Genomic DNA, 27,582 nt, shown 5'->3' with positions numbered 1-27,582 from the left:
TGGTTATAGGGATTGTTGTACCAGGATTTTCTTGTGTAGTAGAGGGAGGAGGGGGATATAGTATTGCTATATCAGATCAAGGTAAGGTATACACAAAAAGTAGCACATATGAGTTTATCTTGTTGGGCAGACTGGATGGACCATGAAGGTCTTTTTCTGCCGTCATCTACTATGTTACTATGTATTTTTCTACTATAAAAGATTCTTAAGTAGGGTACTAATGAGAGGGTAGGCGTAATGAGTGATTGCTCCTATACAGGGAATGCGAATGGAAGTTTTTTGGAGTGCGCTGCTGTCTGAGAGGGGTACAAGGGTTATGGGACGCAGGCAGGGTAGGAGAACTAGGGGAGGGGGTAGTGGGAGAGGGGGAGAATCTGTACTGTACACTCTTGCATAAAATTGGTTTGAGAATACTTGTCCCTATATTGGTTGGTGGATGTGGGTGTAAGGAAGCACGTTTGTACATTAGTGGATTGTAGAGGGGGGGCTGATGGCTGGGACGCCCCCCCCCCTTTATAAATGAATGTTTGCCTTTTCAGTAGATAGGACATATCAGGAGTGTCCTAAAGTGAAGATTATAACTTGAAATGTAAGGGGTATATGCATTCAAAAATTCTGCAACACTTCTAGCGTCATAGAGCTGATGTAACTTTAATCCAGGAAACACACCTTAGTGCAGGGGAACAGGCCTAGTTGAAGCAATGGTAGGTTGCTGATATGGTTCAAGTGCTTGAGGCCAACCACGATGGGAGAGTTCTGTTCTGCCAAGTATTGGTAGCCTGTCAAGATCTGATCTTTGACTGAATGTACGCCCTTAACCAGTTTGACAAGAAATTCTACCAGAAAGTGACCCAGCTCTTATTAAACTATCATACATTACCTTTACTGATAGGGTAAAACTGCCTGGGAATCCACAGTTAGATATATCTAGTAGCCCCAGATCAGAAACAATTAAACTAACCAGAGGCCTCCCAAATATGTGTGTGAAATTTTAGAATTGGTGGCTGTTTGGAGGGTCCTACCCCTGCAAGACTATACACATCTTTCATGGTGCACTCTTTACAATCCCACATAGACTATTTGTTAACATCCAAGGAGTCATTCCTTGCATATTCAAAACAGAAATAGGGCCTTACACTATATCCGATCATGCCTGGGTGTGGGCGGAGTGGTCCTTCCAGGATGCTGGGAGCAGGAGGAATCACTGGATATTTCCCTTAGCATTATATAAGGACACCAAATTTCAGGAGTGATTAGGAACCTGCTGATGGGATTATAAACTCCATAATACTGCATATGAGGATGATCCCTTAATAGTGGAATGCCCCAGGTCAGTACCAGTGTTCCCTCTAAGTAGCCACCTGTTTTGTGCAAATAGTTTTTTCTACTGAGCGCCAAAAATAGCCCAACAGCCAAAAAAGAGTGGGTGGGGGATGTTCCCCTGAACTATTTACCTCATTTATTATATATATTAAATTTCAAGTTTATTTAGGATTTACTATCAAAAAGCATGTCAAGGTGATTTACAGACTAAAAATTATAGGAAGGCAGAAAATAGTAAAATATGAAGGAGGAGGGATGGGGTAGAATTACAATTTTGATGGGGTAGAAGAGGAGAGAAGGGAGAGGACCAACTGATCTGTCAGGTCCAACAGGCTCAATTTCCATGGATTGCAATGGAGAGATTAGGAATATGCATCAGAGTAAAGAAATGTTTTAAGTTTCGTTTTAAAGTTTTGGAGAGATGTCTGAAGCCGAAGTGGCTGAGGTAGTTTATTCCAGTGTTCAGGACCCTGAACTGAGAAAATTGCCTTCCTAGTGTCTTGATAAATTATTTCGCAAAAAGATGGTACTATCAGTAGGTTTTGGAATGATGATCACAATGTTCTTGGATTTGAGTATGGGGTTAACATACGACAGAGCTGTAGTAGTTCACTGGACAGATTGATTTTATGGACCAAGGTTACAATCTTGTAGATAATACGGTTGGGCAAAGAAAGCCAATGGGCCACTTTTAGTAGTAGGGTAAAATGATCGAAGTTCTTTTTTCCAGTAATAAATTTGAAAGCGGTATTGTGGACTATTTGTAAGCTCCCTAATATCAGTTGTTTTGAGACCCATGTAGAGTGAGTTACAGTAATTTTGCTGATGACAAAAAAGTAAGTATATTTATCGCAGGTGGGTCAATAAAAGGGCAAATTGAATGGATTTGTCGAAGTCTGTAGAAGCAATGCTTAATTAAATTTTGTGGCTGAAAAGAAAGTGATTCAGCTAGAATGATGCCTAAAATTTTTGTACTTGGTAATTGAGGAACAACGGTTGCCCCAAGAAAAATGGGCCAGGATAGAAAGGCGTTAGGACAGTTCGAAAAGAGAGCACGGCTGGATTTATTTGGGGTAAGCATTCATTTGTTATGTTCTGGCCAGTTTGTTATCTGTTTCAGATTATGGCTAATGTTCTGAATCGTGTTAACTTTGGCATAGTGTATAGTATGTAGTAGCTGAATGTCATCTGCATAGACATAAGCAGTAAAGCTTAAAGATTGAGTGAGTGTAAGAAGTGGAGCTAAGAAAATCTTAAACAACATAATGATAAAATTGATACTTGTGGGACTCCAGAGGTTAGTGAGAATTTTTCTGATAACCATATTTTGGAAGTGGACTATATTTGAGCAATTTTGTTATGCTGTTAACAAAATCCCATAACAAATTTCTTAGAGATCACAGACCTCAATTTCCAAAACACATGATATGACTAAAGTTTTTTTTTTAATATTAGTTCAGTGATTACTTAACAAACACAAGCTTTAAAATTCACAATGAGGGGCATAATCGAAAGGTATGCCCAAGTTTTTCTGATGATGTCCTCGCAGGACGTCCCGGCAAAGGGGCAAGGAAACCCATATTATCGAAACAAGATGGGCGTCCATCTTTTATTTCGATAATACGGTCGGGGTGCCCAAATCTGGAAATTTAGGTCGACCTTAGAGATGGTTGTACTTAGAGATGGTCGTCCCCAATTTTCAGCGATAATGGAAACCGAGGATGCCCATCTCAGAAACGACCAAATCCAAGCCATTTGGTCGTGAGAGGAACCAGCATTTGTAGTGCACTGGTCCCCCTGACATGCCAGGACACCAACCGGGCACCCTAGGGGGCACTGCAGTGGACTTCATAAATTGCTCCCAGGTGCATAGCTCCCTTACCTTGTGTGCTGAGCCCCCCAAAACCCACTACCCACAACTGTACACCACTACCATAGCCCTAAGGGGTGAAGGGGGGCACCTACATATGGGTACAGTGGGTTTCTGGTGGGTTTTGAAGGGCTCACATTTACCAGGACAAGTGTAACAGGTAGGGGGGGATGGGCCTGGGTCTGCCTGCCTGAAGTGCACTGCAGTACCCACTAAAACTGCTCCAGGGACCTGCATACTGCTGTCATGGAGCTGGGTATGACATTTGAGGCTGGCATAGAAGCTGGCAAAAAATATTTAAAAAGTTTTTTTTTTTAGGGTGGGAGGGTGTTGGTGACCACTGGGGGAGTAACAGGAGGTCATCCCCGATTCCCTCTGGTGGTCATCAGGTCAGTTCGGGCACCTTTTTGAGGCTTGGTCGTAAGAAAAAATAGACCAAGTAAAGTTGGCCAAGTGCTCGTCAGGGACGCCCTTCTTTTTACCATTATCAGTCGAGGATGCCCAAGTGTTAGGCACACCCCAGTCCTGCCTTCGCTACACTTCCGACACGCCCCCGTGAACTTTGGTCATCCCCGCAACGGAAAGCAGTTGGGGACGCCCAAAATTGGCTTTCGATTATGCCGATTTGGGCAACCCTGGGAGAAGGACGCCCATCTCCCGATTTGTGTCGAAAGATGGGCGCCCATCTCTTTCGAAAATAAGCCTGATAGTAGACACATGGTAGAGTGTCTCGGTACACTAGCAGGTAAAGCCAGTTCCTCCACATCTAGTAATAGATTCTAACCTCCTTGCCACTGTGCCACTCTTCCTACAGCTTGAACCAGCTGTTCCTTATCTTCTTGCAGCCCTACATGGTTGAAAAAATTTAAAAAGTTTAAAATACCTGGTGGGTGCTCCGTGGCTGCAGAAAGCAGCTGCAGTACCTCAGGTCTGGAGGGTTGCCTCGGGTGACCGTGGAGGGTCACAAGAACTGTCGGGGTAGTTGGTGCTGGTAGCGGTGGGGAGAAATGCGAGACCGGGTGCAGAATTGGAGCTGTGCTTCTGGGTTCGGGGGTGTTTCCTATTGACAAGGTAGGAAGAGGAGCAGGAGTCTTTGTGGCTGCAGAGTGATGCTGGTGCTAGTGAGTCTGCTCGGTCTCTTTCTGTGGGAGTGAGCAGTGTTGAAGAGGGTCAGGGAAGTGGCGGGACCTGTTAGAGAAAGCTCCGGTAAGCTTCCCCAAAGATTGGAAGTGATTTGGGTCCGATAGCTGTGCGCGGCAGTGAGCAAACATTGGTCCAAAGTGAGAGACGTTCCCAATTTGTATCAGTGATCGCTCATGCACTCACCTTAGAGAGAACACTGGTCGGTACTGGGGCCAATTCTGTTTAATATGTTTGTGAGAGACATTGCTGAAGGAAAAGTTTGCGTTTTTGTGGATGACACGATGATAGCTAATAGAGTGGATACTTCGGTGGGAGTAGAAACCACAAGATGAGATCTCCAAAAATTAGAAGAATGGACAAAAAGTCTGGCAGCTAAAATTTGACTCAGTAAATAAATACAGTCAACATAACTCCAATTCAGCAATAATATGTGAATGAAAAATGTGCTCAGTTCAATCCTAATACACCATTACAACCCATGCAGGTCATTGGTTAGTCAGGAGGACCCATCATTGCACATTCAACTCTTCCATAACCATTTACATGTACATACATTCACACTTACCCAAGCGTATAATTCAGTTTCAAAAGCGCTTATTCCTGAACGACCATAGGCTTATCATATGTATCCTATATGAACAGTATAAACAGTATAAATGTGCAGCAACCCACCCCAGCAAAATAACATTCAGTACTTAGCTCCTATAAGAAGTGTCCTTTCTCAGCTCATGTGCTCCATTACTCCCATCCCCCAAAGAACAAGTTTTGCCAAGGAAATGTTGAACAGTAAACTAAATATTATAGCCGTATGCTAGAGAGAATGCAAAAAGACAGTCTCTTTCCAGAATTGTAGTATCTGTAACTGCAACCCCCTAACTACATTTAGAGGTGACAGTGTCCTATTTTAACCTGCTATAAGCAAACCCTTATCCATTCATTCCTTAGAGTCGAACAGTTTTATAAAACGTTTTCTCCTCAGTTCACATCACATTCAGTCCTATTAAGTGCACCCCAGATATAATTATCGTGCATCATAAAAATAGCTGTAGTCTTCATCACAAGCTCTTCAGTTCCCAGACCTTTCCCAGTATCTCAAAGATCAACTAAATAGAATTGAAACACATACCAAGTCATAGCTAGCAGTAATGATAACACAAACTTCATTTTGAAGTTGAATGTAATTTTTTAGTTGTTTGAATGACTTGAATGTTTTCCCAGAAAATACTAGGACCCATTATAGAGTTCACAAGCTAGCATTTAAACCAATTAGAAAGTGTCTGTGCCATCAACATGAATTTACAATCATGCAAGATCTCAGGGACCAATCCATCAAGATGTGGCTTTCTCCTCAACCCACAAAACACAAAATAGCAAAAATTGAACCTGAAATATCAACAAATGTATATTTGCTATAACATACCAATGGATGTTAGTACCCTGTAAAAAAAAAAAAAAAAACTAACTACGTTAAGAGTGAAACCATACCTCCCACAGAAAACTTTCCGCAATCTAGTACAATCCACAGTGTTCACCCATGCCGACTACTGCAACAGCATCTTTATCGGATGCCAAGCCCAAATCATGAAAAAACTCCAAACCGCACAGAACACAGCAGCTAGACTCACTTTTGGCAAACCACAATTCGAAAGCACAACACCACTTCGTAAGAAACTTCACTGGCTCCCAATCAAGGAATGTATAAACTTCAAAGCCCACACAATGATCCACAAGATCCTCAATGGCGAATCTCCAAGCTACATGTCCAACCTGATCGATCTTCCAGCCAGGAACTGGACCAGAACTTCTAGAACATATCTCAACCTTCATCTTCCCAACTGCAAAGGCCTCAAATAGAAAACCTACTACGTATCCAACTTCTCTGTCATAGGCAGCCAACTCTGGAACGCCATACCTCGACATATCCGAAAAACCACTGAACACCTACTCTTCCGAAAACTGCTGAAGACTTACCTCTTCAAACAAGCCTACCCAAATGACCCGGCCTAATTCTCAAACATAATTCCACACCACTAGTATTACCCACACTCCAACCCCTTCCCCACATCTCTTACTCTATGTAATTATGTCATCTCCACGACACTTTGTTCCATACTTTGTATCATTCATGTGATACTCTATGTAATTATGTTCCATACTTTGTATCATCCATGCGATACTCTATGTAATTATGTCATCTCTACAACACTTTGTTCCATACTTTGTTCTATACTTTGTATCATCCATGTGATACTCTGTACCATACTTTGTAAGCTGCACTGAACCTACATTGCTCCCAAACCTGTATTACCTCCGTGATACGTTGTACCACACTTTGTAAGCCGCACTGAACCTGCTATCGAGCGGGAAAGAGCAGGGTATAAATGCCACAAATAAATAAATAAAATAAATAAATGAAACTTCAACTGCCCCAGGAGACACTAAGCAGTAATCATCCTGAAATGGGCTACTATCACAGGCTCACATTGGCATTTATTAGAAAAAAGGAACACAGAAAACAACTTTCTACAACAAGAGAGAAAAAACTGTGTTCCCAAAAAAATAAACAGTCAACTAATATTAATACAGGTGATCTAACATACCAAAAAGTACTATCTACATATAAAATGAACACTGTGCTGGAATGCCGTGCTGAATTATGACTGCATAATAAACTGCCCACAGTGATTTTTGCGTTGGAGGACTCAGAAGGAGAGCGCCAACATAGAGGCTGGTCCTCGCTTTTACCAAGAGGTGCCCAGTCATGAGGCCAGTCATGTTGCCCGTACAAATGCAGGGGCAGGCAGCAGGAATATAACAGCGAGGAGTGAACAGGGCCGTATACCAGGTCGAGGAGTCCCAAGTATCCCTAGCTATTAATATCAAAGGAATTCCCTTAACATCTCAACAGTTGGCAGCCCTAAATAAAGGGCTATCATTTGTTCCCACAACATACAACTCTTTTGTTACTCATAAGGATATATCTCAAATTATTTGGAATGTACAAGTTAAATTATATTGTGATTAGAAATGTTCTATCCGGGGATGATTCCTTATTTAGGGTACCATCCAGATGGGTACCTTCTGATGCTATGGATAGTTACATTTCCATGTTTCAGAAATTGATATTGCGTGACTTGAACATTTTGGAGAAGAACCGTCATCAGTTTGTTTCCCCCAATATATAACAAAAGATCGAAAACAAGCTCTTGATTATTTTCAGAACGACACTGAGTTAGTCAGTTGTTCAGCAGATAAAGGGGGTGCCACAGTTATATAGTCCAAGAACTAATGTTATATGGAGGCTTTGACTCAGTTGATTGACAAGACATTTTATGAGACTTTACCTATGGATCCCACTAAGGCCCTTGTCATGCAAATTTCTTACGTTATTTCAGAAGCCTTGGTTAAAGGCATCATTACTAAGGCTGAGTTTAAGTTTCTAAAATTCTTATTTTTTTTATCTGGTAAAAAAATTCATGAGTGTTGAAAATCCCTGGACATCCTATCATGTCTTTGAGGGGCACAGTTTTGGAGTCCCCTTCAAAATTTGTTGATCATTTTCTGAAACCTAAATTCAACAATCTAGATCTTATATCAAAGACAACAGATTGTTTTAAAATTTAGATCCAAAATGTTGTTCAAATCACTCAGTCGGACATGTTGGTGATGCTTGATGTTAAAGTTCTGTATAACAATGTACCCCAGGAGTCTGCAGTACAGGTTATCCATCATACATTAGATAATTCTCAACCACATAATAGGGTTAAGAATGAATTTTTAATGTTAATGGCTATTGCAGTTTAAAATAAATATATATATATATATATATATAATTTGAGGACAAGTTTTATTTACAGAAACATGGTGTAGCATATTTTCCCTGAACAGATAGTTTGACGTTTTCAAAGGTTTTGGAATTTTATGTCCAATATTTTTGGTGAAAAGGTCTGCATAAATGAGACTGCATTTACTCTCTCGATACCTTCTGTTTTCCATCAATCTATTAAGTCCTCCAAGTAGTGTTCCAAAGTAGAGATGATTCTGCTATTTCAGTGTCTTAATTAATGCATCATGCTATGATGTTCAACTTTGTGCAAATTATTGTTTGTCCTGGTGAGTACAGTGAAAGGTTGGATCTATAAGGGGCCCTTTTACTAAGCTGCTTAAGAGTCTCTGTGTGCCCAACACGCACCAAAATGGAGTTACTGCACAGCTACCGCAAGGCTCATGTGGTAATTTCATTTTTTTCGTGAGTCCGATATGTGCGGCCAAAAAATAATTTTTATTTTCAGCTGCGCACCAAGTGGCATTTGGCACACGTAGGTCATTACCGCCCAGTTATCACGTGAGAATTAACCACTAGGTCAATGGCTGGCGGTAATATTCATTTTGCTGCACGTACATTTTCAGAAAAATTTTTTAAAATGCCTTTTTTACAGGCGCACTGAAAAATGGATTGGCGCACACCCAAAACCCGCACCTACACTACCACAAGCCATGTTTCAGCGCACCTTAGTAAAAGGATCCCTAAGTTTGTTAGCTCAATTCATATTTCTGTTAATGCAGCACAATTTTCTTTCATTAAGTCATTCATTTGGAGGAGTTGTGTCATTAATGCCTCAAGATTAATCTCCTGTTTCTTAGGCCAAGCCAGTTTGGTGACAATGGATCTTTAGTTTGTTTTATTCTTTGTTGACTAGTGCAAGTTAAATTCAATTTATTAGTCTTCCTTGCTGCCATCCTAAGAAGCCACTGGGCTGATGTTTTAAAACAAGCCAGAGGTCTATTTAAGAAGAGAGCATTTTCTTAGGGTCCTATGTGGAGCTCAGATCTTAGGTGGTCATCTTGAGTGTGTCTCTTGAGTGCCTTCCAAAACTCTTAATGTCACAAATGTATTCAGCAGTGTAGAGACTTTTACAAAGCATTTTGGGGTCCTTTTATTAAGGTGCGCTAACAGATTTAGTGTGCGCTAATAATTAGCGCACACTAAATGATAAGACGCCCATAAGAATATAATGGGCATCTTATCATATAGCAGCATATGCTAAATCCATTAGCACATCTTAGTAAAAGGACCGCTAAGGAAGCTAGCATTTGGCTGTTGCATCACATTTTACACATTTTTGTGAGAGCAACCAGTGTGATTGTGAATATTTCATAAAGGGAAAAAAACTAAAGATGATTTTATGTAATTTTTTCTTTTTGTCTTTCACAGTTTGAAAGTTATTTCATGCATTTTGATTCCGTTTTCATTTCTTTTTTTTTATTTTTCATATCTTTGAGTGCTGCCTCTTAAACAGTGCTTGATGTATAAATATTTCTGCTACATACATTTACTGTTATTTTAGATTTTATATGTATTTGATTAGAACAGCACAATTCCATTTTGCTAAAATTAGGTCAGGCATTACATTTTGATGGTGCCAGTTAATTACCAAGTCCCACTGTTTTTAAGTGAAAAGAAACATTTGTGTTCAGGAATATAATACAAGGCAAGAACAACATTTTGTCCCATTTAAACAAAGTATATTATTTATTAAACTAGAAGGTAATATTAATTATTCTGGGTACAGCTTGAAAGTCTTAATTACTCCCTGTTTCTATTTGGTATCATGCAGATTACTTCCAGAGAGCTAACACCTTGCCACTTAAGGAATGAATTAACCAGAAAGCATTGGAAAAAGAAAACAGAAAAGTTTAGTTTCATCACAAGCTGTTAAAGCTATTATTTTGTACTAGGTGACACCCCGTTTAACATCGACCATATTGTTAATAGTTATGGGGTTTTATTGAATTAATGAGACTAGTATTGTAGTAGAATGTCTTGCTGAGTTAATTGAAACTGCACAGATTATATAAATGGTATTAATGAACTTTGACTGCCTGATGTCTCGGCTTTAATAAAGACTGCTTGGTGAGCTAAATGAACATAGGCAGATAAAGAACAGGTTCAATTTTGTGAGCCTACAGGCTGTTGACAAACAAAACATTTTTACCTCTTTTTTTTTTTTTGTTATCTTCACTTCATTTGGCACAATAATTACATTAAAAAGTTTCTAGTACCGTAAGTGTAAAACAAGTAATTTGAATGTTAAAGGAAATATTTAAAGATATTTTATTATATGAAATAAGAGAATAGATTATTCAAGATTTTGGATTTTCACCCTGATGCATAGATCATCAATATCTGGGTTTTTCCTAGAACTGTACCAAATAGTATATTTTACTATTCGGCTGAATATAAATAATGAAAAATCTTATTTGGCTGAATATGAGTAGTAGGTATTGAGCTTTAATATAACAAATAATAAAAGAAGCAACGTGAAATCAGAGATGGATTGCTCTACCAATCGCCGTGAAATCAACATACGACCACCTAAACTTCCACAAACTCCTAAAGACTAACCTATTCGAAAAGGCATACCCTAACGATCCAACCTAAATGCCTTAACCCCACAACACAACAAGATATAAGCTCGTTACGGACATAACCTAATCCTTCTTCCTTACAACCCCCAATGTGCCTATCATACTTGATCAGTACTCTGCCTTTAACCTAACTTTGTATTTGTTATACCGGTATTGGCGATCGCCTCTACTGTACAATGTAAGCCACATTGAGCCTGCAAATAGGTGGGAAAATGTGGGATACAAATGTAACAAATAAATAAAGATGGAGTGTTTTTTTTCAGTAGGATTTAGCACAATAGAGCCCTGGATTATTCATATTTGAATTTAAATCACTATTCGGCCAAATATGAATAGTGTATTGGTGGCCAAATGTAATTGAATACTAATATTTGGTACAGCCAGAGTTTTTACTAGGGGTGTACATTTAACGTGTTAATAACATGGTTAATGGGCTAAATGCTTAACTAGTGTTAAAAGTTTAACGCAGTTAACGCGTTCCTCTGTCTCCCCATCCCCCGAATCCAGCTTTGCCCCATCTTGTCTCCCTGTCCTCTTCCCCTCCCACTGTCTTACTCATTTTAGATGGTATGGAGCTTGTGTGCCAATCCCCTGCTTCTCTCTTCACCGTGGCTGTAGACAGGCTCAGGGACGTTACCCTTTGCGTGTTGCCACTGGCTCTGCTGGACCCAGAAACAGAAAGTATGTAACTTTTTTTTCATGTGAGCAACAATTTTTGGGCGCCAGTATTGACCACAAATAGAAAAGAAACAACGGCATAAACCATTTCATATAGCACAATTTTATTTGACTGTTGTTTAAATCAGATTGGTAACTGATTTAGTTTAATCAATTTTTAAAAAATTTTTATAGTTTGATTTTGTTTGAAAGACGGGCCGTTATTTTTGTGAGCGACTACGTAAAATCTGAGCGACACTCGTTAAATGTTTGAGTAATTTCTCATGTGCTAAGCTTAAGAGGTAAAAATGCAGGCCTTAGGCATTGAAAGATTTTTTTTTTCTGAGAGACCCTTCTGTTACCATGTTGAAAGAGAACTGGACAGCTCTGCAGAAGAAGGGGGAAAGTGAGGGTATGCCCTCCTATTTAACTGGATTGTACATCTATAGCTAAATATTTCCATATAATTAGAAACAGAATAATTACAGCACATAAAGACCATGCAGTGTATCCAGTTTGTCACTGAACTCTACATTCCCTTCCTCTTTCTCATAGATCCTCTGCACTTGTCCCATACTTTTTCGAATCCAGATACTGTCCTAGCCTTTACCACCTCTAATGGGAGGCTGTTCCATGCAGCCACTAGCTTTTTCGTAAACAATTTACTTGGATTACATCTGAGTCTATTCCCATTTATCCTCATCCTATGACCTCTTTTTCAAGAGATTCCTTGTTATTGAAATAGACCATCTTCTGTGCATAAATATTATATCTTGAAAATAGTTAACTGCCTACTGTAACTCCTCTTTCTCACCTGTCTTGCAAAGTATGCATATTTAGATATTTAGGTCTGACCTATTCTTTATGCCCACTGGACCATCTGGATTACATTCATTCAAAGATGTGGTCTCCAGAACTGCATACAGCACACCAAAAGAAGTTTCACCAGACTTCAGAGGCATGATCACTGCTTTTTTCCTGTTGCTCTTTCATCTCTTGGGATCCAAGCATCCTTATGGCTTACCATTGCCTTATCTACCTGTTTGGGCACCTTATCATCAGGCAGACTCCCCGACGACGTCGGCGGAGGAAGCTTCGCCGGTGCTGGCGAGGGAGTCTACCTCTCGGCGCTCCTACCGTGGCCGTGTTTCCACGGAGTCGAGTCGGGCACGGCTTCAGACACAAGTTCGTGAACTTGTGTCTGATACCGATGGTGAGGCCTCGTGGGAGGAGGAGGAGGAGGAGGACATCAGATATTTCTCTGACGAGGAGTCTGATGGCCTTCCTTCTGATCCCACTCCCTCCCCTGAAAGGCAGCTTTCTTCTCCCGAGAGTCTGTCTTTTGCGGCCTTTGTCCGGGAGATGTCTACGGCCATCCCGTTCCCGGTGGTTGTGGAGGATGAGCCCAGGGCTGAAATGTTTGAGCTCTTGGATTATCCTTCTCCACCTAAGGAAGCGTCCACAGTACCCATGCATCATGTCCTAAAAAAGACATTGCTGGCGAACTGGACCAAGCCACTAACTAATCCCCACATTCCCAAGAAGATCGAATCCCAGTATCGGATCCATGGGGACCCAGAGCTGATGCGCACTCAGTTGCCTCACGACTCTGGTGTGGTGGATCTGGCCCTGAAGAAGGTTAAGAGTTCTAGAGAGCATGCTTCGGCGCCCCGGGCAAAGACTCCAGAACCTTAGACTCCTTTGGGAGGAAGGCCTATCATTCCTCTATGCTCGTGGCCAAGATTCAGTCTTACCAGCTCTACACGAGCATCCATATGCAGAACAATGTGCGGCAGTTGGCGGGCTTGGTGGACAAGCTCCCTCCTGAGCAAGCCAAGCCGTTTCAGGAGGTGGTCAGGCAGCTGAAGGCGTGCAGAAAATTCCTGGCCAGAGGGGTATATGATACCTTTGATGTTGCGTCCAGGGCCGCTGCTCAAGGTGTGGTGATGCGCAGACTCTCATGGCTGCGTGCCTCCGACCTGAAGAATAGGATCCAGCAGCGGATTGCGGACTCCCCTTGCCGAGCGGACAACATTTTTGGAGAAAAAGTCGAACAGGTGGTAGAACAGCTCCACCAGCGGGATAACGCTTTCGACAAATTCTCCCGCCGGCAGCCTTCAGCATCTACCTCCTCAGGTAGACGTTTTTATGGGGGGAAGGAGGGCTGTTCCCTACTCTTCTGGTAAGCGTAGGTACAATCCTCCCTCTCGCCAGCCTGTGACCCAGGCTAAGCCCCAGCGTGCTCGCTCTCGTCAGCAGTGTGCACCTCAGCAAGGCCCCATGGCTCCCCAGCAAAAGCAGGGGGCGAGCTTTTGACTGGCTCCAGCAGAGCATAGCCGACATCAACGTGTCCGTGCCGGGCGATCTGCCGGTCGGGGGGAGGTTGAAAGTTTTTCACCAAAGGTGGCCTCTTGTAACCTCCGACCGTTGGGTTCTTCAAATAGTCCGGCAAGGATACACCCTCAATTTGGCCTCGAAGCCTCCAAATTGCCCACCAGGAGCTCAGTCCTACAGCTTCCAGCACAAGCAGGTACTTGCAGAGGAACTCTCCGCCCTTCTCAGTGCCAATGCGGTCGAGCCCGTGCCATCCGGGCAAGAAGGGCTGGGATTCTATTCCAGGTACTTCCTTGTGGAAAAGAAAACAGGGGGTATGCGTCCCATCCTAGACCTAAGAGCCCTGAACAAATATCCGGTCAAGGAAAAGTTCATGATGCTTTCCCTGGGCACCCTTCTTCCCATGATTCAGGAAAACGATTGGCTATGCTCTCTGGACTTGAAGGACGCCTACACGCACATCCCGATATTGCCAGCTCACAGGCAGTATCTGCGATTTCGTCTGGGCACACGTCACTTCCAGTACTGTGTGCTACCCTTTGGGCTCGCCTCTGTGCCCAGAGTGTTCACGAAGTGCCTGGCTGTAGTAGCAGCAGCGCTTCGCAGGCTGGGAGTGCACGTGTTCCCCTATCTCGACGATTGGCTGGTAAAGAAAACATCCGAGGCAGGAGCTCTACAGTCCATGCAGATGACTATTCGACTCCTGGAGCTACTGGGGTTTGTGATAAATTACCCAAAGTCCCATCTTCTCCCAGTGCAGAGACTCGAATTCATAGGAGCTCTGCTGGATTCTCGGACGGCTCGTGCCTACCTCCCGGAGACAAGGACCAACAATCTGCTGTCCCTCGTCTCCCGGGTATGAGCGTCCCAGCAGATCACAGCTCGGCAGATGTTGAGATTGCTTGGCCACATGGCCTCCACAGTTCATGTGACTCCCATATCTCGTCTTCACATGCGATCTGCTCAATGGACCCTAGCTTCCCAGTGGTTTCAGGCTGCTGGGGATCTAGAGGGCGTGATCCACCTGTCCACGAGTTTTCTCAAATCCCTGTACTGGTGGACGATTTGGTCCAATTTGACTCTGGGACACCCTTTCCAAATTCCTCAGCCACAAAACGTGCTGACTACGGATGCGTCTCTCCTGGGGTGGGGAGCTCATGTCGATGGGCTCCACACCCAGGGAAGCTGGTCCCTCCAGGAACGCGATCTGCAGATCAATCTCCTGGAGTTACGAGCGGTCTGGAACGCTCTGAAGGCTTTCAGAGATTGGCTGTCCCATCAAATTATCCAGATTCAGACAGACAACCAGGTTGCCATGTATTATATGAACAAGCAGGGGGGCACCGGATCTCGCCCCCTGTGTCAGGAAGCCGTCAGCATGTGGCTGTGGGCTCGCCGTCAAGGCATGTTGCTCCAAGCCACATATCTGGCAGGCATAAACAACAGTATGGCCGACAGGTTGAGCAGGATTATGCAACCTCACGAGTGGTCGCTCAACTCCAGAGTAGTCCGCCGGATCTTCCAGGTGTGGGGCACCCCCTTGGTAGATCTCTTTGCATCTCGAGCTTACAACAAGTTCTGTTCCAGACTTCAGGCCCACGGCCGACTGGCATCAGATGCCTTCCTCATGGATTGGGGGGAAGGCCTGCTGTATGCTTATCCTCCCATACCTCTGGTGGGGAAGACTTTGTTGAACTCAAGCAAGACCGAGGCACCATGATTCTGATTGCTCCTTTTTGGCCGCGTCAGATCTGGTTCCCTCTCCTTCTGGAGTTGTCCTCCGAAGAACCGTGGAGATTGGAGTGTTTTCCGACCCTCATCACACAGGACGAAGGGGCGCTTCTGCATCCCAACCTTCAGTCTCTGGCTCTCACGGCCTGGATGTTGAGAGCGTAGACTTTGCCTCTTTGGGTCTGTCGGAGGGTGTCTCCCGCATCTTGCTTGCTTCCAGAAAAGATTCCACTAAGAGGAGTTACTTCTTTTTATGGAGGAGGTTTGCCGCCTGGTGTGACAGCAAGGCCCTAGATCCTCGCTCCTGTCCTACACAGACCCTTCTTGAATACCTTCTGCACCTGTCTGAGTCTGGTCTCAAGACCAACTCTGTAAGGGTTCACCTTAGCGCAATCAGTGCATACAATTACCGTGTGGAAGGTAAGCCGATCTCAGGACAGCCTTTAGTTGTTCGCTTCATGAGAGGTTTGCTTTTGTCAAAGCCCCCCGTCAAACCTCCTACAGTGTCATGGGATCTCAATGTCGTTCTCACCCAGCTGATGAAACCTCCTTTTGAGCCACTGAACTCCAGCCATCTGAAGTACTTGACCTGGAAGGTCATTTTCTTGGTGGCAGTTACTTCAGCTCGTAGAGTCAGTGAGCTTCAGGCCCTGGTAGCCCAGGCCCCTTACACCAAATTTCATCATAACAGAGTAGTCCTCCGCACTCACCCTAAGTTCTTGCCGAAGGTAGTGTCGGAGTTCCATCTGAACCAGTCAATTGTCTTGCCAACATTCTTTCCCCGTCCGCATTCCTGCCCTGCTGAACATCAGCTGCACACATTGGACTGCAAGAGAGCATTGGCCTTCTATCTGGAGCGGACACAGCCCAACAGACAGTCCGCCCAATTGTTTGTTTCTTTTGATCCCAACAGGAGGGGAGTGGCTGTGGGGAAACGCACCATTTCAAATTGGCTAGCAGATTGCATTTCCTTCACTTACGCCCAGGCTGGGCTGGCTCTTGAGGGTCATGTCACGGCTCATAGTGTTAGAGCCATGGCAGTGTCAGTGGCCCACTTGAAGTCAGCCGCTATTGAAGAGATTTGCAAGGCTGTGACGTGGTCATCTGTCCACACATCTCATTATTGCCTGCAGCAGGATACCCGACGCGACAGTTGGTTCGGGCAGTCAGTGTTTCAGAATCTGTTCGGGGTTTAGAATCCAACTCCACCCCCCCCCTAGGCCCATGTTTATTCTGTTCCAGGCTACACTCTCAGTTAGTTGGATAAGTTGTTAGGTCAATCTCAGTTATGTCCTCGCTGTTGCAAGGCCCAATTGACCATGTTTGTTGTTTTGAGTGAGCCTGGGGGCTAGGGATACCCCATCAGTGAGAACAAGCAGCCTGCTTGTCCTCGGAGAAAGCGAATGCTACATACCTGTAGAAGGTATTCTCCGAGGACAGCAGGCTGATTGTTCTCACAAACCCGCCCGCCTCCCCTTTAGAGTTGTGTCTTCCCTTGTCTTTGTCTTGCTACATACGGGACTGACGAACACGAGCCAGTTTGGGCAGGAAGACGGCCGCTCATGCGCGGTGCGCATGGGCGCGCGAGGGCTAGCAAACGTCTTTGCTAGTGAAGATTCCGATTGGAGGGGGTGCCGTGGACGTCACCCATCAGTGAGAACAATCAGCCTGCTGTCCTCGGAGAATACCTTCTACAGGTATGTAGCATTCGCTTTACTACTACTTATTTCTATAGCGCTACTAGACATAAGGAGCGCTGTACACTGGACATAAATAAAGAGAGAGTCCCTGCTCAACAGAAATTACAATCTAATTAATACAGACAAACAAGACAAATAAGAGGTAAGAGATTTACTAAGGTGGCCTCTGCAAAAGGACCGCTTAGTAAGCTCAGGCTCTGTTTAACTGCATGCCATATTTCGGTCCCATTTTTGGCGCCATCAATTTCTATGGGGACAAACTTTGGTTTAGCACACCACTGATAAGTGCAAGATTCGCTTATATGCATGGTTTAAACTGCTCCTCTGCAGGAAAGACTCCGCATAAGCGCACGCACAGAATATGGAAGCCGATTGGCGCGTGACAACCAACGAGATTTCAAATTTATTGCCTCTTTAACTGCCACAGGCAGAATAAGCGAAAGAATGTTATTAGAGTGTACACTGGAGGAGTCGTCTTCGTCGCAGCAGAACTTGTAAGACTTTAACACTGGCTGAATGAATAGAAGTTCTTAAAAAATTAGAAAACAAACAAAGTCAAGCATCTTTTGCTAAAGAATATGATGTCAATCCCAGTCAAATTTCACATGTCTTGAAGCAGAAAGATCAGCTTCTGGAAGACTGGCAAAACAATACAAATCCACACAGGAAACGTGAAAGGGCGGGAAAAGCTGAGGAGGTAGAAGATGCTCTTCTTCTGTGGTGTTCTCGAGTCAGGAGCAGATAGTTTCCTGTCAGTGGTCCACTGCTTATGGAGAAAGCTAACCAGCTAGCTGAAAGTCTTGGACTAACTGAATTCAAAGCCACTGTTGGATGGTTGGAAAGATGGAAGGAGAGGAACAACATAAAATTCAAGAAACGGCATGGTGAGAAACAAGTCGCCGATGACTTTGGTGCTTGAATATTGGGTTGTTTCAGTTCTTCCTACTATCTTGAACGAGTTTGCACCTCGTGACATTTTCAATGCTGACAAAAAGCGATTTATATTTCCCCTAAATAATCTTCTTTATCAGAGAAAAGAGATGTGACCTTAACTGATATTTTGGAAAAGCTATATTACTAGTGACTTTTGCCTTTGATTTAGATAGGAATAATGTTTTGAAATTGTATTTCCGACACATGGTTGATAGTTTTTTGGGTTCAAAGATAAATATATTTCCTGACTTATCAGGGGAATTGCAGACTGGGAGGTGTGAACTCTTGGCTTTTAAGCCAACGATCATTGCCCTAAGTGGGACCTTCCTAGTGCGATTCCCTTGTAAGTGTTCTATTTCTTTGAATTTTAATAATTATTTGTTGAACCTAAGAAATTACAAGAGTTTGTGGAGCTGAAAGATCAGATGAAGAACCCTCTGCAGCAACTTCCTTTAGTTACCACTGTACCGGCTGCAATTACCGATTAACCTTCCTCCCAAAAAGTGAATTGTAAGTTTAAACATTTTGAGTTTTTTTTATTTTCTTTGAGATTGTTTTCCTGATCTTGGATCTCCCAGTTGTGGACGATTATATAACATATATTGGTGGGAGAAAATGTTTTCTTTTTTAATATCAATTTCTGTTTTCCCTTACATTTATGTGATAAATGTGAATGTAATTAAGTAAAATGATAAATAAATAAAAGAAAAGAAAAAAAAATGAAACACTTTCTCCAATTCGTTTTAAATTTACTACTTTGTAGCTTCATCGAATGCCCCCTAGTCCTAGTATTTTGGAAAGAGTAAACAGACGCTTCACATCTACCCTTTCCACTCCACTGATTATTTTATAGACCTCTATCATATCTTCCCTCAGCCGTCTTTTCTCCAAGCTGAAGAGCCCTAGCCGCTTTAGCTTTTCCTCATAGGGAAGTTGTCCCATCCCCTTTATAATTTTTGTCACCCTTCGCTGCACCTTTTCTAATTCTACTATATCTTTTTTAAGATGCAGTGACCAAAATTGAACACAATATTCGAGGTGCGGTCGCTGATGAAGTTTTCACGTCCATGTCCACTAAAGTTCCTAGTGGCTTCAAGTGCTGTACCCGGTGTAATCGGATGATCTCTGGAACAGACACTCTTTCTTCGCATCTCCAGTGTTTAGGGCCCAACCATAGCCCTGCAAACTGCAACCTTTGTCTTCATCTGAAGAAAAGGACCCAACTTTCCAGAGAAGTTTAACTCGAGAAACTTTTTGGAGCCAAGTCTGGTTCCTCGGCGTCCACATCGGCATTGAGGTCTGAGGCGTCGGCATCAATGTCAAGCATCGCACCGGTGTCAGAAGCATTGGTAAGCATGGCTGCTGCTAGTTCTGCAAACACTGGGAACAGTGGTGCATTGAGTGGGTCTCCACCTATCTTGAGGCCTACTGCTGTGCAGAACCCCTGGGACCATCCATCATCAAACCCAACTCCGAGGTGACATGAGTGTTCGATATCGTCCTTGTCGGCACCAAGGAGCCTAGGTGACAAGCTTTGGGTGAAGGGCAAGAAGCACTGTCATTGATCCCTCTCGACGCATGGCGCTGGGAGTTCCAGGCATCAAGGGATTCAGCACCCGAGAACAGTTGTACCAGGAGGACTGCTCACCCTCCATACAATTGGCTTTCCTCAGGGGTCAAGTAGAACTACATAAAACAAACATATGAACATTAAATAAAGGGGAATTAAATACACATAAACATTAATATGAAAGATACATAAAGGTCATCTGAATAAACGTTAAAATAATACACAAACTGCCATTTGGTGACACTCATGTATGGATGAATGAGTGGCAAATAGGAAACGTAAGTGAAAAAACATTAATTGGTTGTGATGTAGAGCTGTTTAACAGCAAAGAATAATGTAACCAAGTTTCTAACTGTAGTATCTGTTTTAAATATGAAAATACATATGTTAAAACATGAACAAACCAAAAATAAAATGTGTACTGTGAGCATGCACAAGGGAGAAGAAAAATAATTTTAAAATAAATATTTAAAAAATGAATATCAAAAAAGGGAAGGAGCTTCTAAAAATAGATATCTAAAATAAAGTGGGAGGAGCTTCTAAAAATGAACAAAGAACTAATGAAGATGCCTAAAGAGGTGCGGTATGGAAACCATACCTACATATTGCTACTGCAGGATAAATGTGAATAGCCTCAGAAAGTGTGTCTTGAAACTATGCGAAAAAGACATGTAGGTGCAAACAAACGTGCTAAAAAACAGAAGGTGAAACAATCCAAATGAAATATCTTTAAGGGGTTGTGAATAATAACTGTAACATACTGATAGAGAGACTTTGGATTCATATAACTTTTAAAAATACAAGGCGGGAAAGTCTAAAGAACTGTAAAAAAAAAAATATATGGCGAGAACAAGCGGAGAGACACGGTGGGGAAATAGCGATGTGAACAAACTATGGTGCATGATGTGTCTTTTATCAATCGATCAGAAAATTGTAATAAAGCATAATGTACTCACCCTCAATGGATCAAAGGGCGTTGAGTCACAGGAGCCATCCGATCGGCAATGATATGTCACACAAAGATTCAAAAAGGTGGTAACCAGAATCGTTGCATTTAAATAGACTAGTTGACGTAGTAATGACGTGTAGGGCTCACCCTCCAATTTCTGCGCCTCAGCCCTTCCTCTCTCAGACCATCATCTGATCACCTTCACACTTCATCACCCTCCTCCTCAGTCCCGCCCAACACTAACCACTACTTCCATGAATCTCCAGGCTGTCGACCCTCCCACCTTATCCTTTAGTATCTCTAATCTCCTCCCTTCCATCATGTCCTCCGAGTCTGTCGACAAGGCTGTCGTCACTTACAATGCCACCCTCTGCTCTGGACACCCTTGCACCATCCATCTCCCATCCCACAAGGCGTACTAATCCCCAGCCCTGGCTGACCCCTTGCATACGATACCTTCGCTCCTGCGCCCGATCGGCTGAACGCCTCTGGAGGAAATCTCGCACCCATACCGATTATAAATTCATGCTATCCTCCTTCCAGTCCTCCCTATTCCTTGCCAAACAGGACTATTACACCCAATTGACTAATTCTCTCAGCTCTAACCCTCGTCGTCTCTTCGCCACCCTTAACTCTCTCCTCAAAGTGCCCTCTGCTCCCCCCCCCCCCCCCTTCACTCCTCAATCACTGGCTGACTGCTTCCGTGACAAGGTGCAGAAGATCAACCTCGAATTCACCACCAAGCCACCTCCTCCTCTTCACCCTTTAACCCACCCCCTCAACCAACCAACCCAGGCGTCCTTCTCCTCTTTTCCTGATATCACCGAAGAGGAAACCTCCCACCTTCTTTCCTCCTCGAAGTGCACCACCTGCTCCTCTGATCCCATCCCCAGCAACTTACTTAACACCATCTCTCCTACTGTCACCCCCCCCCCCCATCTGGCATATCCTCAACCTCTCTCTCTCCACTGCAACTGTCCCTGACACCTTCAAGCATGCTGTAGTCACGCCACTCCTCCAAAAACCATCATTAGACCCTACCTGTCCCTCGAACTACCGCCCCATTTCCCTCCTCTCCAAGATACTTGAACGCGCCGTTCACAGCCGTTGCCTTGATTTTCTCTCCTCTCATGCCATCCTCGATCCACTTCAATCCGGCTTTCACCCTCTACACTCGACAGAAACAGCACTATCTAAAGTCTGTAATGACCTGTTCCTTGCCAAATTCAAAGGTCACTACTACATCCTCACCCTCCTTGACCTATCCGCCGCTTTTGACACTCTCAGTCACAATTTACTTCTTGCCACACTATCCTCATTTGGGTTCCAGGGCTCTGTCCTCTCCTGGTTCTCCTCTTATCTCTCCCACCGTACCTTCAGAGTACATTCTCATGGATCTTCCTCCACCCCCATCCTGCTCTCTGTTGGAGTTCCTCAGGGATCTGTCCTTGGACCCCTTCTTTTTTCAATCTACACCTCCTCCCTGGGCTCGCTGATCTCATCTCATGGTTTCCAATATCATCTTTATGCTGACGACACCCAGCTCTATCTCTCCACACCAGACATCTCTGTGGAAACCCAGGCCAAAGTGTTGGCCTGCTTATCCGACATTGCTGCCTGGATGACCAACCGCCACCTGAAACTGAACATGGCCAAGACCGAGCTTATTGTCTTTCCACCCAAACCCACTTCTCCTCTCCCTCCACTCTCTATCTCAGTTGATAGCACCCTCATCCTCCCCGTCTCATCTGCCCACAACCTCGGAGTCATCTTTGACTCCTCCCTCTCCTTCTCTGCGCATATCCAGCAGATAGCCAAGACCTGTCGCTTCTTTCTCATTAACATCAGCAAAATTTGCCCTTTCCTATCTGAGCACACCACCCGAACTCTCATCCACTCTCTCATTACCTCTCGCCGTGACTACTGCAACCTACTCCTCACTGGCCTCCCACTTAGCCATCTATCCCCCCTTCAATCCGTTCAGAACTCTGCTGCACGTCTTATCTTCCGTCTGGACCGATATGCTCATATCACCCCTCTCCTCGTCACTTCACTGGCTCCCGATCAGGTACCGCATACAGTTCAAGCTTCTCCTACTAACCTACAAATGCACTCGATCTGCAGCCCCTCATTACCTTTCTACCCTCATCTCTCCTTACGTTCCTACCTGTAACCTCCGCTCACAGGACAAATCCCTCCTCCCCTCTCCCTCCACCATCGCCAACTCCAGGCTCCGCCCTTTCTGCCTCGCCTCACCCTATGCTTGGAATAAACTCCCCGAGCCCATATGTCAAGCCCCCTCCCTGCCCATCTTCAAATCCTTGCTCAAAGCACACCTCTTCAATGTCGCATTCGGCACCTAATCATTATACCTCTATTCAGGAAATCTAGACTGCCCCAACTTGACATTTCGTCCTTTAGATTGTAAACTCCTTTGAGCATGGACTGTCCTTCTTTGTTAAACTGTACAGCACTGTGTAACCCTGGTAGCGCTTTAGAAATGTTAAGTAGTAGTAGGGCCATGAATAATAAAATGTGTGACGTATGAATGTAAATGATGGAGTGGTATGTGAGGACGTGATAACTGGGGAACCTCACTGTGCTGTGAATAATGTGAATCTATATAACCTGAAGAGTGAAACTACAGTGGAGGGAGTGAAGTATGTGTGAGTCAGTGGATTTATGCATATGTGGAGAGATGTATGTGAATCAATGGATTAAGCTTATGAGGAATAGTGTTTATGATACGGGGGGCTTTGGTGATATAATGACTTCTGGATTTGAAGATTGTTTGGCTAAATTGAATATGTCTGTGCTACATTAGTGGTTTTACATTCTAAAAAGAATTAAGGGAACTGTAAGTTGAGGCAAAAAACATAAAAATAAAACATGAAGTGAAAACAATGTAAAAATGAAATTGATGATAAAATCTGTGTCACTTTTGACAAAGATATTGAAGAAATCTTAACCAATATAAAATCAGGCCTAGACTTAATGGAATTATGGGCAAACAATTTCCAATCTGAAACTTAACAGTGAGAAAAACAAATTCTTAATACTAACAAACCCTCACCAACCAATTACTTCTTCTACTTTTACTATTGGTAACAAAACTTATTCACTGGAGCATAATTTGAAAATCCTGGGAATATTAATTGATCAACATTTTTAATTTGAACCACAAGTATCTAAATTAGTGTCTAATGTATTCAAATGGTTATAGAAACTAAAAAAGATTAAGACCTTATTTTCAAAACACAATTTTCAGATCATTAACTCAATCCTTGGTACTATCAAAATTTGATTACCGCAATGCAGTCTATGCAGGTCTTAAGACCTCACTAATCAGAAAACTACAAACTGCTCAAAACACAGCAGCTCATCTTGTACTTAAAGCTACCCGATACTCCAAAGCGACCCCACTTCTACTCCAACTACACTGGCTACCTATAATTTCACACTTCACTTTCAAATTATGTGCATTCACCCACCAAATAATTTATGGTTCATCCCCATCTTACATTCAGAATCTTATAGAGCTTTCAAAAAGCAATTCTAAAAAATCATCCAGAGACTTTCTTGTATTATATTTCCCTCAATGTAATAAAACTATCCACAATACTGGATTTTCATATCAAACTCTTTAACCAAACAACTCCATCAAACTGAAGACTATCTCATATTTCATGAACTATTGAAAACTCACTTGATGAGATCGACTTCTAACAATGGAAATAACTAACCCTATAACTAAACTTGCAATAACAACAGCTCTGTCAATATTCACAATCTATCCTATGTATTACAAATATGATATATGATCCAGGATTTCATGGTATGCTGTTATTAGTAATTTTGTGTTTATATATATATATATATATATATATATATATATATATATATATATATATATATATATACTTTGTTCTATGTAATCAGAACGCCTTGCCGGTTCTTCATTTGTTATATTGTGAGCCACATTGAACTTGAATCCTATTTGAGACAATCTAGGATATAAATGTCATAAATAATAATTATTTGGAAATACTTTTAAAAGAAATAGGAGGAAATATTTTTTCACTCAAAGAATAGTTAAGCTCTCAAACTCATTGCCCTAGGATGTGGCAACAGCAGTTAGCATATCTAGGTTTAAAAATGGTTTGGTCAAATTCCTGGAGGAAACGTCCATAGTCTGCTATTGAGACTATGAAGATAGACATGGGGTAAGTCACTGCTTGCCCTGGGATTGGTAGCATAGAATGTTGTTACTATTTGGGGGAAATGGGACTTGATAGTCCGCCTTTCTGAGGTTTTTGCAACTACATGCAAAGCGGTTTACATATATTCAGGTACTTATTTTGTACCAGGGGTAATAAAAGGTTAAGTAACTTGCCCAGAGTCACAAGGCGCTGCAGTGGGAATCAAATTCAGTTCCCCAGGATCAAAGTCCACTGCACTAACCACTAGGCTACTCCTCCATTGGGTTTCTGCCAGGTACTTGCGACCTGGTTTGGCCACTGTTGGAAGCAGGGTTACTGGGCTAGATGGACCATTGGTCTGACCCAGTATGGCTATTTTTATTTATTTATTTGGATTTTGCTTACACCTTTTTCAATAGTAGCTCAAGGTGAGTTACATTCAGGTATACTAGGTAGTTCCCAGGAGGGCTCACAATCTATGTTTGTACCTGAGGCAATGGAGGGTTAAGTGATTTGCCTAAGTTCACAAGGAGCAGCAGTGGGATTTGAACCGGGCACCTTTGGATGTCAAGACTGGTGCTCTAACCACTATGCCACTCCTCCACTCCACTTATGTTCACCGTTCTAGCTCCTTATTCTCAGTCCCCTCCTCTGCCCCTTCTTTTTGGCCCCATCTTCAGAGCTCTTACAGTATCTGCTACCTCTCTCTCTCTCTCTCTCTCTCTCTCTCTCTCTTTAGTTTTATTTCTTTTTCTTTTTCTAGTTCTACGTTCCACCATATTTTTCCCCCATTCTTTTAGCTCCCTTCCCTCCATGATTCTCGCTTTCCCAATCACATCTTTGTTCATCCGATCTTTGCTGTTTGTCTCTCCTTTACCCCTTTCCCTCTCCCTCTCCTTCATCTTCTACTTCTCATTCTCTTTTACTACCTGCACCTATCATTATTCCAGTTCTTCATGCCTGGCCTTTCCTAATCCTCTGAGTCAATCCAGGGTCACTGAGAAGGGGGGTAGAGGGGGCAAGATTCCCCAAGGCTCAGCCTTCAAAGGGTGGGGGGGCCCAGTGCTGGCAAGTCTTCAGGTGGCAGGCAGGCACAAGGTTCTGTTCCCTCGGTTTGTCTGTCTCCTGCTGTATGTGTTGGGACCTGTGTTATCGCGTTAATGCAGCTCTGCTGCCATGTGTCGTCCTTCCTGCCTTGTCCCGCCTCCTCCTGTGTGAAGTACTTCCTGTTTCCACATAGGCGGGAGGGGATTGCTTCAGGAAGGAGGACATTTGGCGGCAGAGCTGCGTTAACACGATAACATGGGTTCTGGCACAGAACAGCAGGAGAGAGCAGACAGACGCAGGAAGTGACGGGGAGGCGGCGGCCCCGCCCTGACTCACCCTGGCTTTGTCTCTTAGCAGCCCTGAGTCAATGCCCCCTCCCTCTCCCCCACAAGGAGTCAGTTTTCTGGCAAACTAGCTGGAGGAGAGGGGGACATGAAATCAGTGACTTCCTGCTGAGAGACAATTAGTTTTATATAACACAGGTCACTGGGCCTATCTACAGTGATCTTCCATGGTCAAACCACAAATCTGTTCCAGGTTACAGGGAGACACAAAATGTGGAAAGAAGTATTGCTCTGATCTTCCTGCTAGCTGTCAATGAGGAGATGATAACTAACCAGTGACTGGCTGTCACTGGCAGCCAAGTGTGAAGCTGACAAAACTCAAAAGATCAATAGGTGGGGGAGAGAAGAAAGAAAAAAAAACGTGTTTGTGCCTTGTGACTTTGTTCATTCCTTTTTTTGTGTCAGCTGGTTTTATAATACCATGGGAATTACCAAATCTGGCAGAAGAGACACATTTTGCAGCCTTTGCCACAGCATCGTGAGAAAATAAGGGCTGTGAATATGGAAAAAACTGATTGAGATTTATATTTTAAATGAAGAATTTTTTCTTTATCAATTAGTTTACTCTGATTCCCACATCTCTGAATCTGCCTTAGTTTTGTTATTTATCACCTTAGGGCACTGTAAGCTTTCTTGGTATATATATATGCATTTCAACTAAATCTCTCTCTCTCTTTTTTTTTTCTTCTTTTTTTTAGGGAATGCATGAGCTGTTAGCACCTATAATCTTTACCTTACATTGTGATCACCAAGCATTTCTACATGCAAGTGAAGCTGCACACCCAAGGCAAGCATTGTATTTCTGTCCTTAAGTGATTTTAACTGAAACTGAATTTATGCAACAGGAGTAAAGTGATAACTATTACATCCTAGAAGTATACATTTACGCACATGCTAGTATTCTGTACAATTATGCACATAAGGGGTGTGTATATGCAGATACCCAGTTAAGGACTTGCCCTCATAGCCTCTGAATATCCCATTTTATAACTGTGACTATGAAGTAAAACCCAATTTGTCATCTATTTTGTACTGTGGTGGCCCAAGCTCTGGAGTAAATCAAGTCCATAATTCGATCTCCGCACTTATTATTACAGTCCTAAAAAGTAGGATTGGGTAAAGTCTCCCTGAACCGATTTACCTGAAAATGGGAAACAGGCTTTGCACTTAAAAATATCCTAAAAGTAAAGCAAAGCTGATAATGTCAGCCTACTGTTTCTGCACAAACACCTTTACAAATATGTTTATCTGTAAAACTACCAGCAGGGTGCTTAAGTGCCATTCTGTAATGGTGTGCTTCATTTATGCGACCACAATGATGCCAGGCATATGGCTGGTGTGACTGTAGGCTTG

At 43.1% G+C, this 27,582-nt stretch overlaps 1 protein-coding gene across 1 annotated transcript in view; it reads left to right on the top strand.

The window, feature by feature from the left end:
- The window catches only part of TBC1D5 (TBC1 domain family member 5), a 1,081,936-nt gene that overhangs the window by 674,983 nt on the left and 379,371 nt on the right, over window positions 1-27,582 (top strand). Inside the window, 1 exon segment of the mRNA XM_030202651.1 lies at window positions 26,928-27,016. Coding sequence (XP_030058511.1) covers window positions 26,928-27,016 — 89 coding nt within the window.

This window comes from Microcaecilia unicolor, chromosome 1, assembly GCF_901765095.1.
Source record: "Microcaecilia unicolor chromosome 1, aMicUni1.1, whole genome shotgun sequence".
Taxonomy (NCBI): Eukaryota; Metazoa; Chordata; class Amphibia; order Gymnophiona; family Siphonopidae; genus Microcaecilia; species Microcaecilia unicolor.
This window is presented reverse-complemented; position numbering and strand designations above follow the sequence as displayed.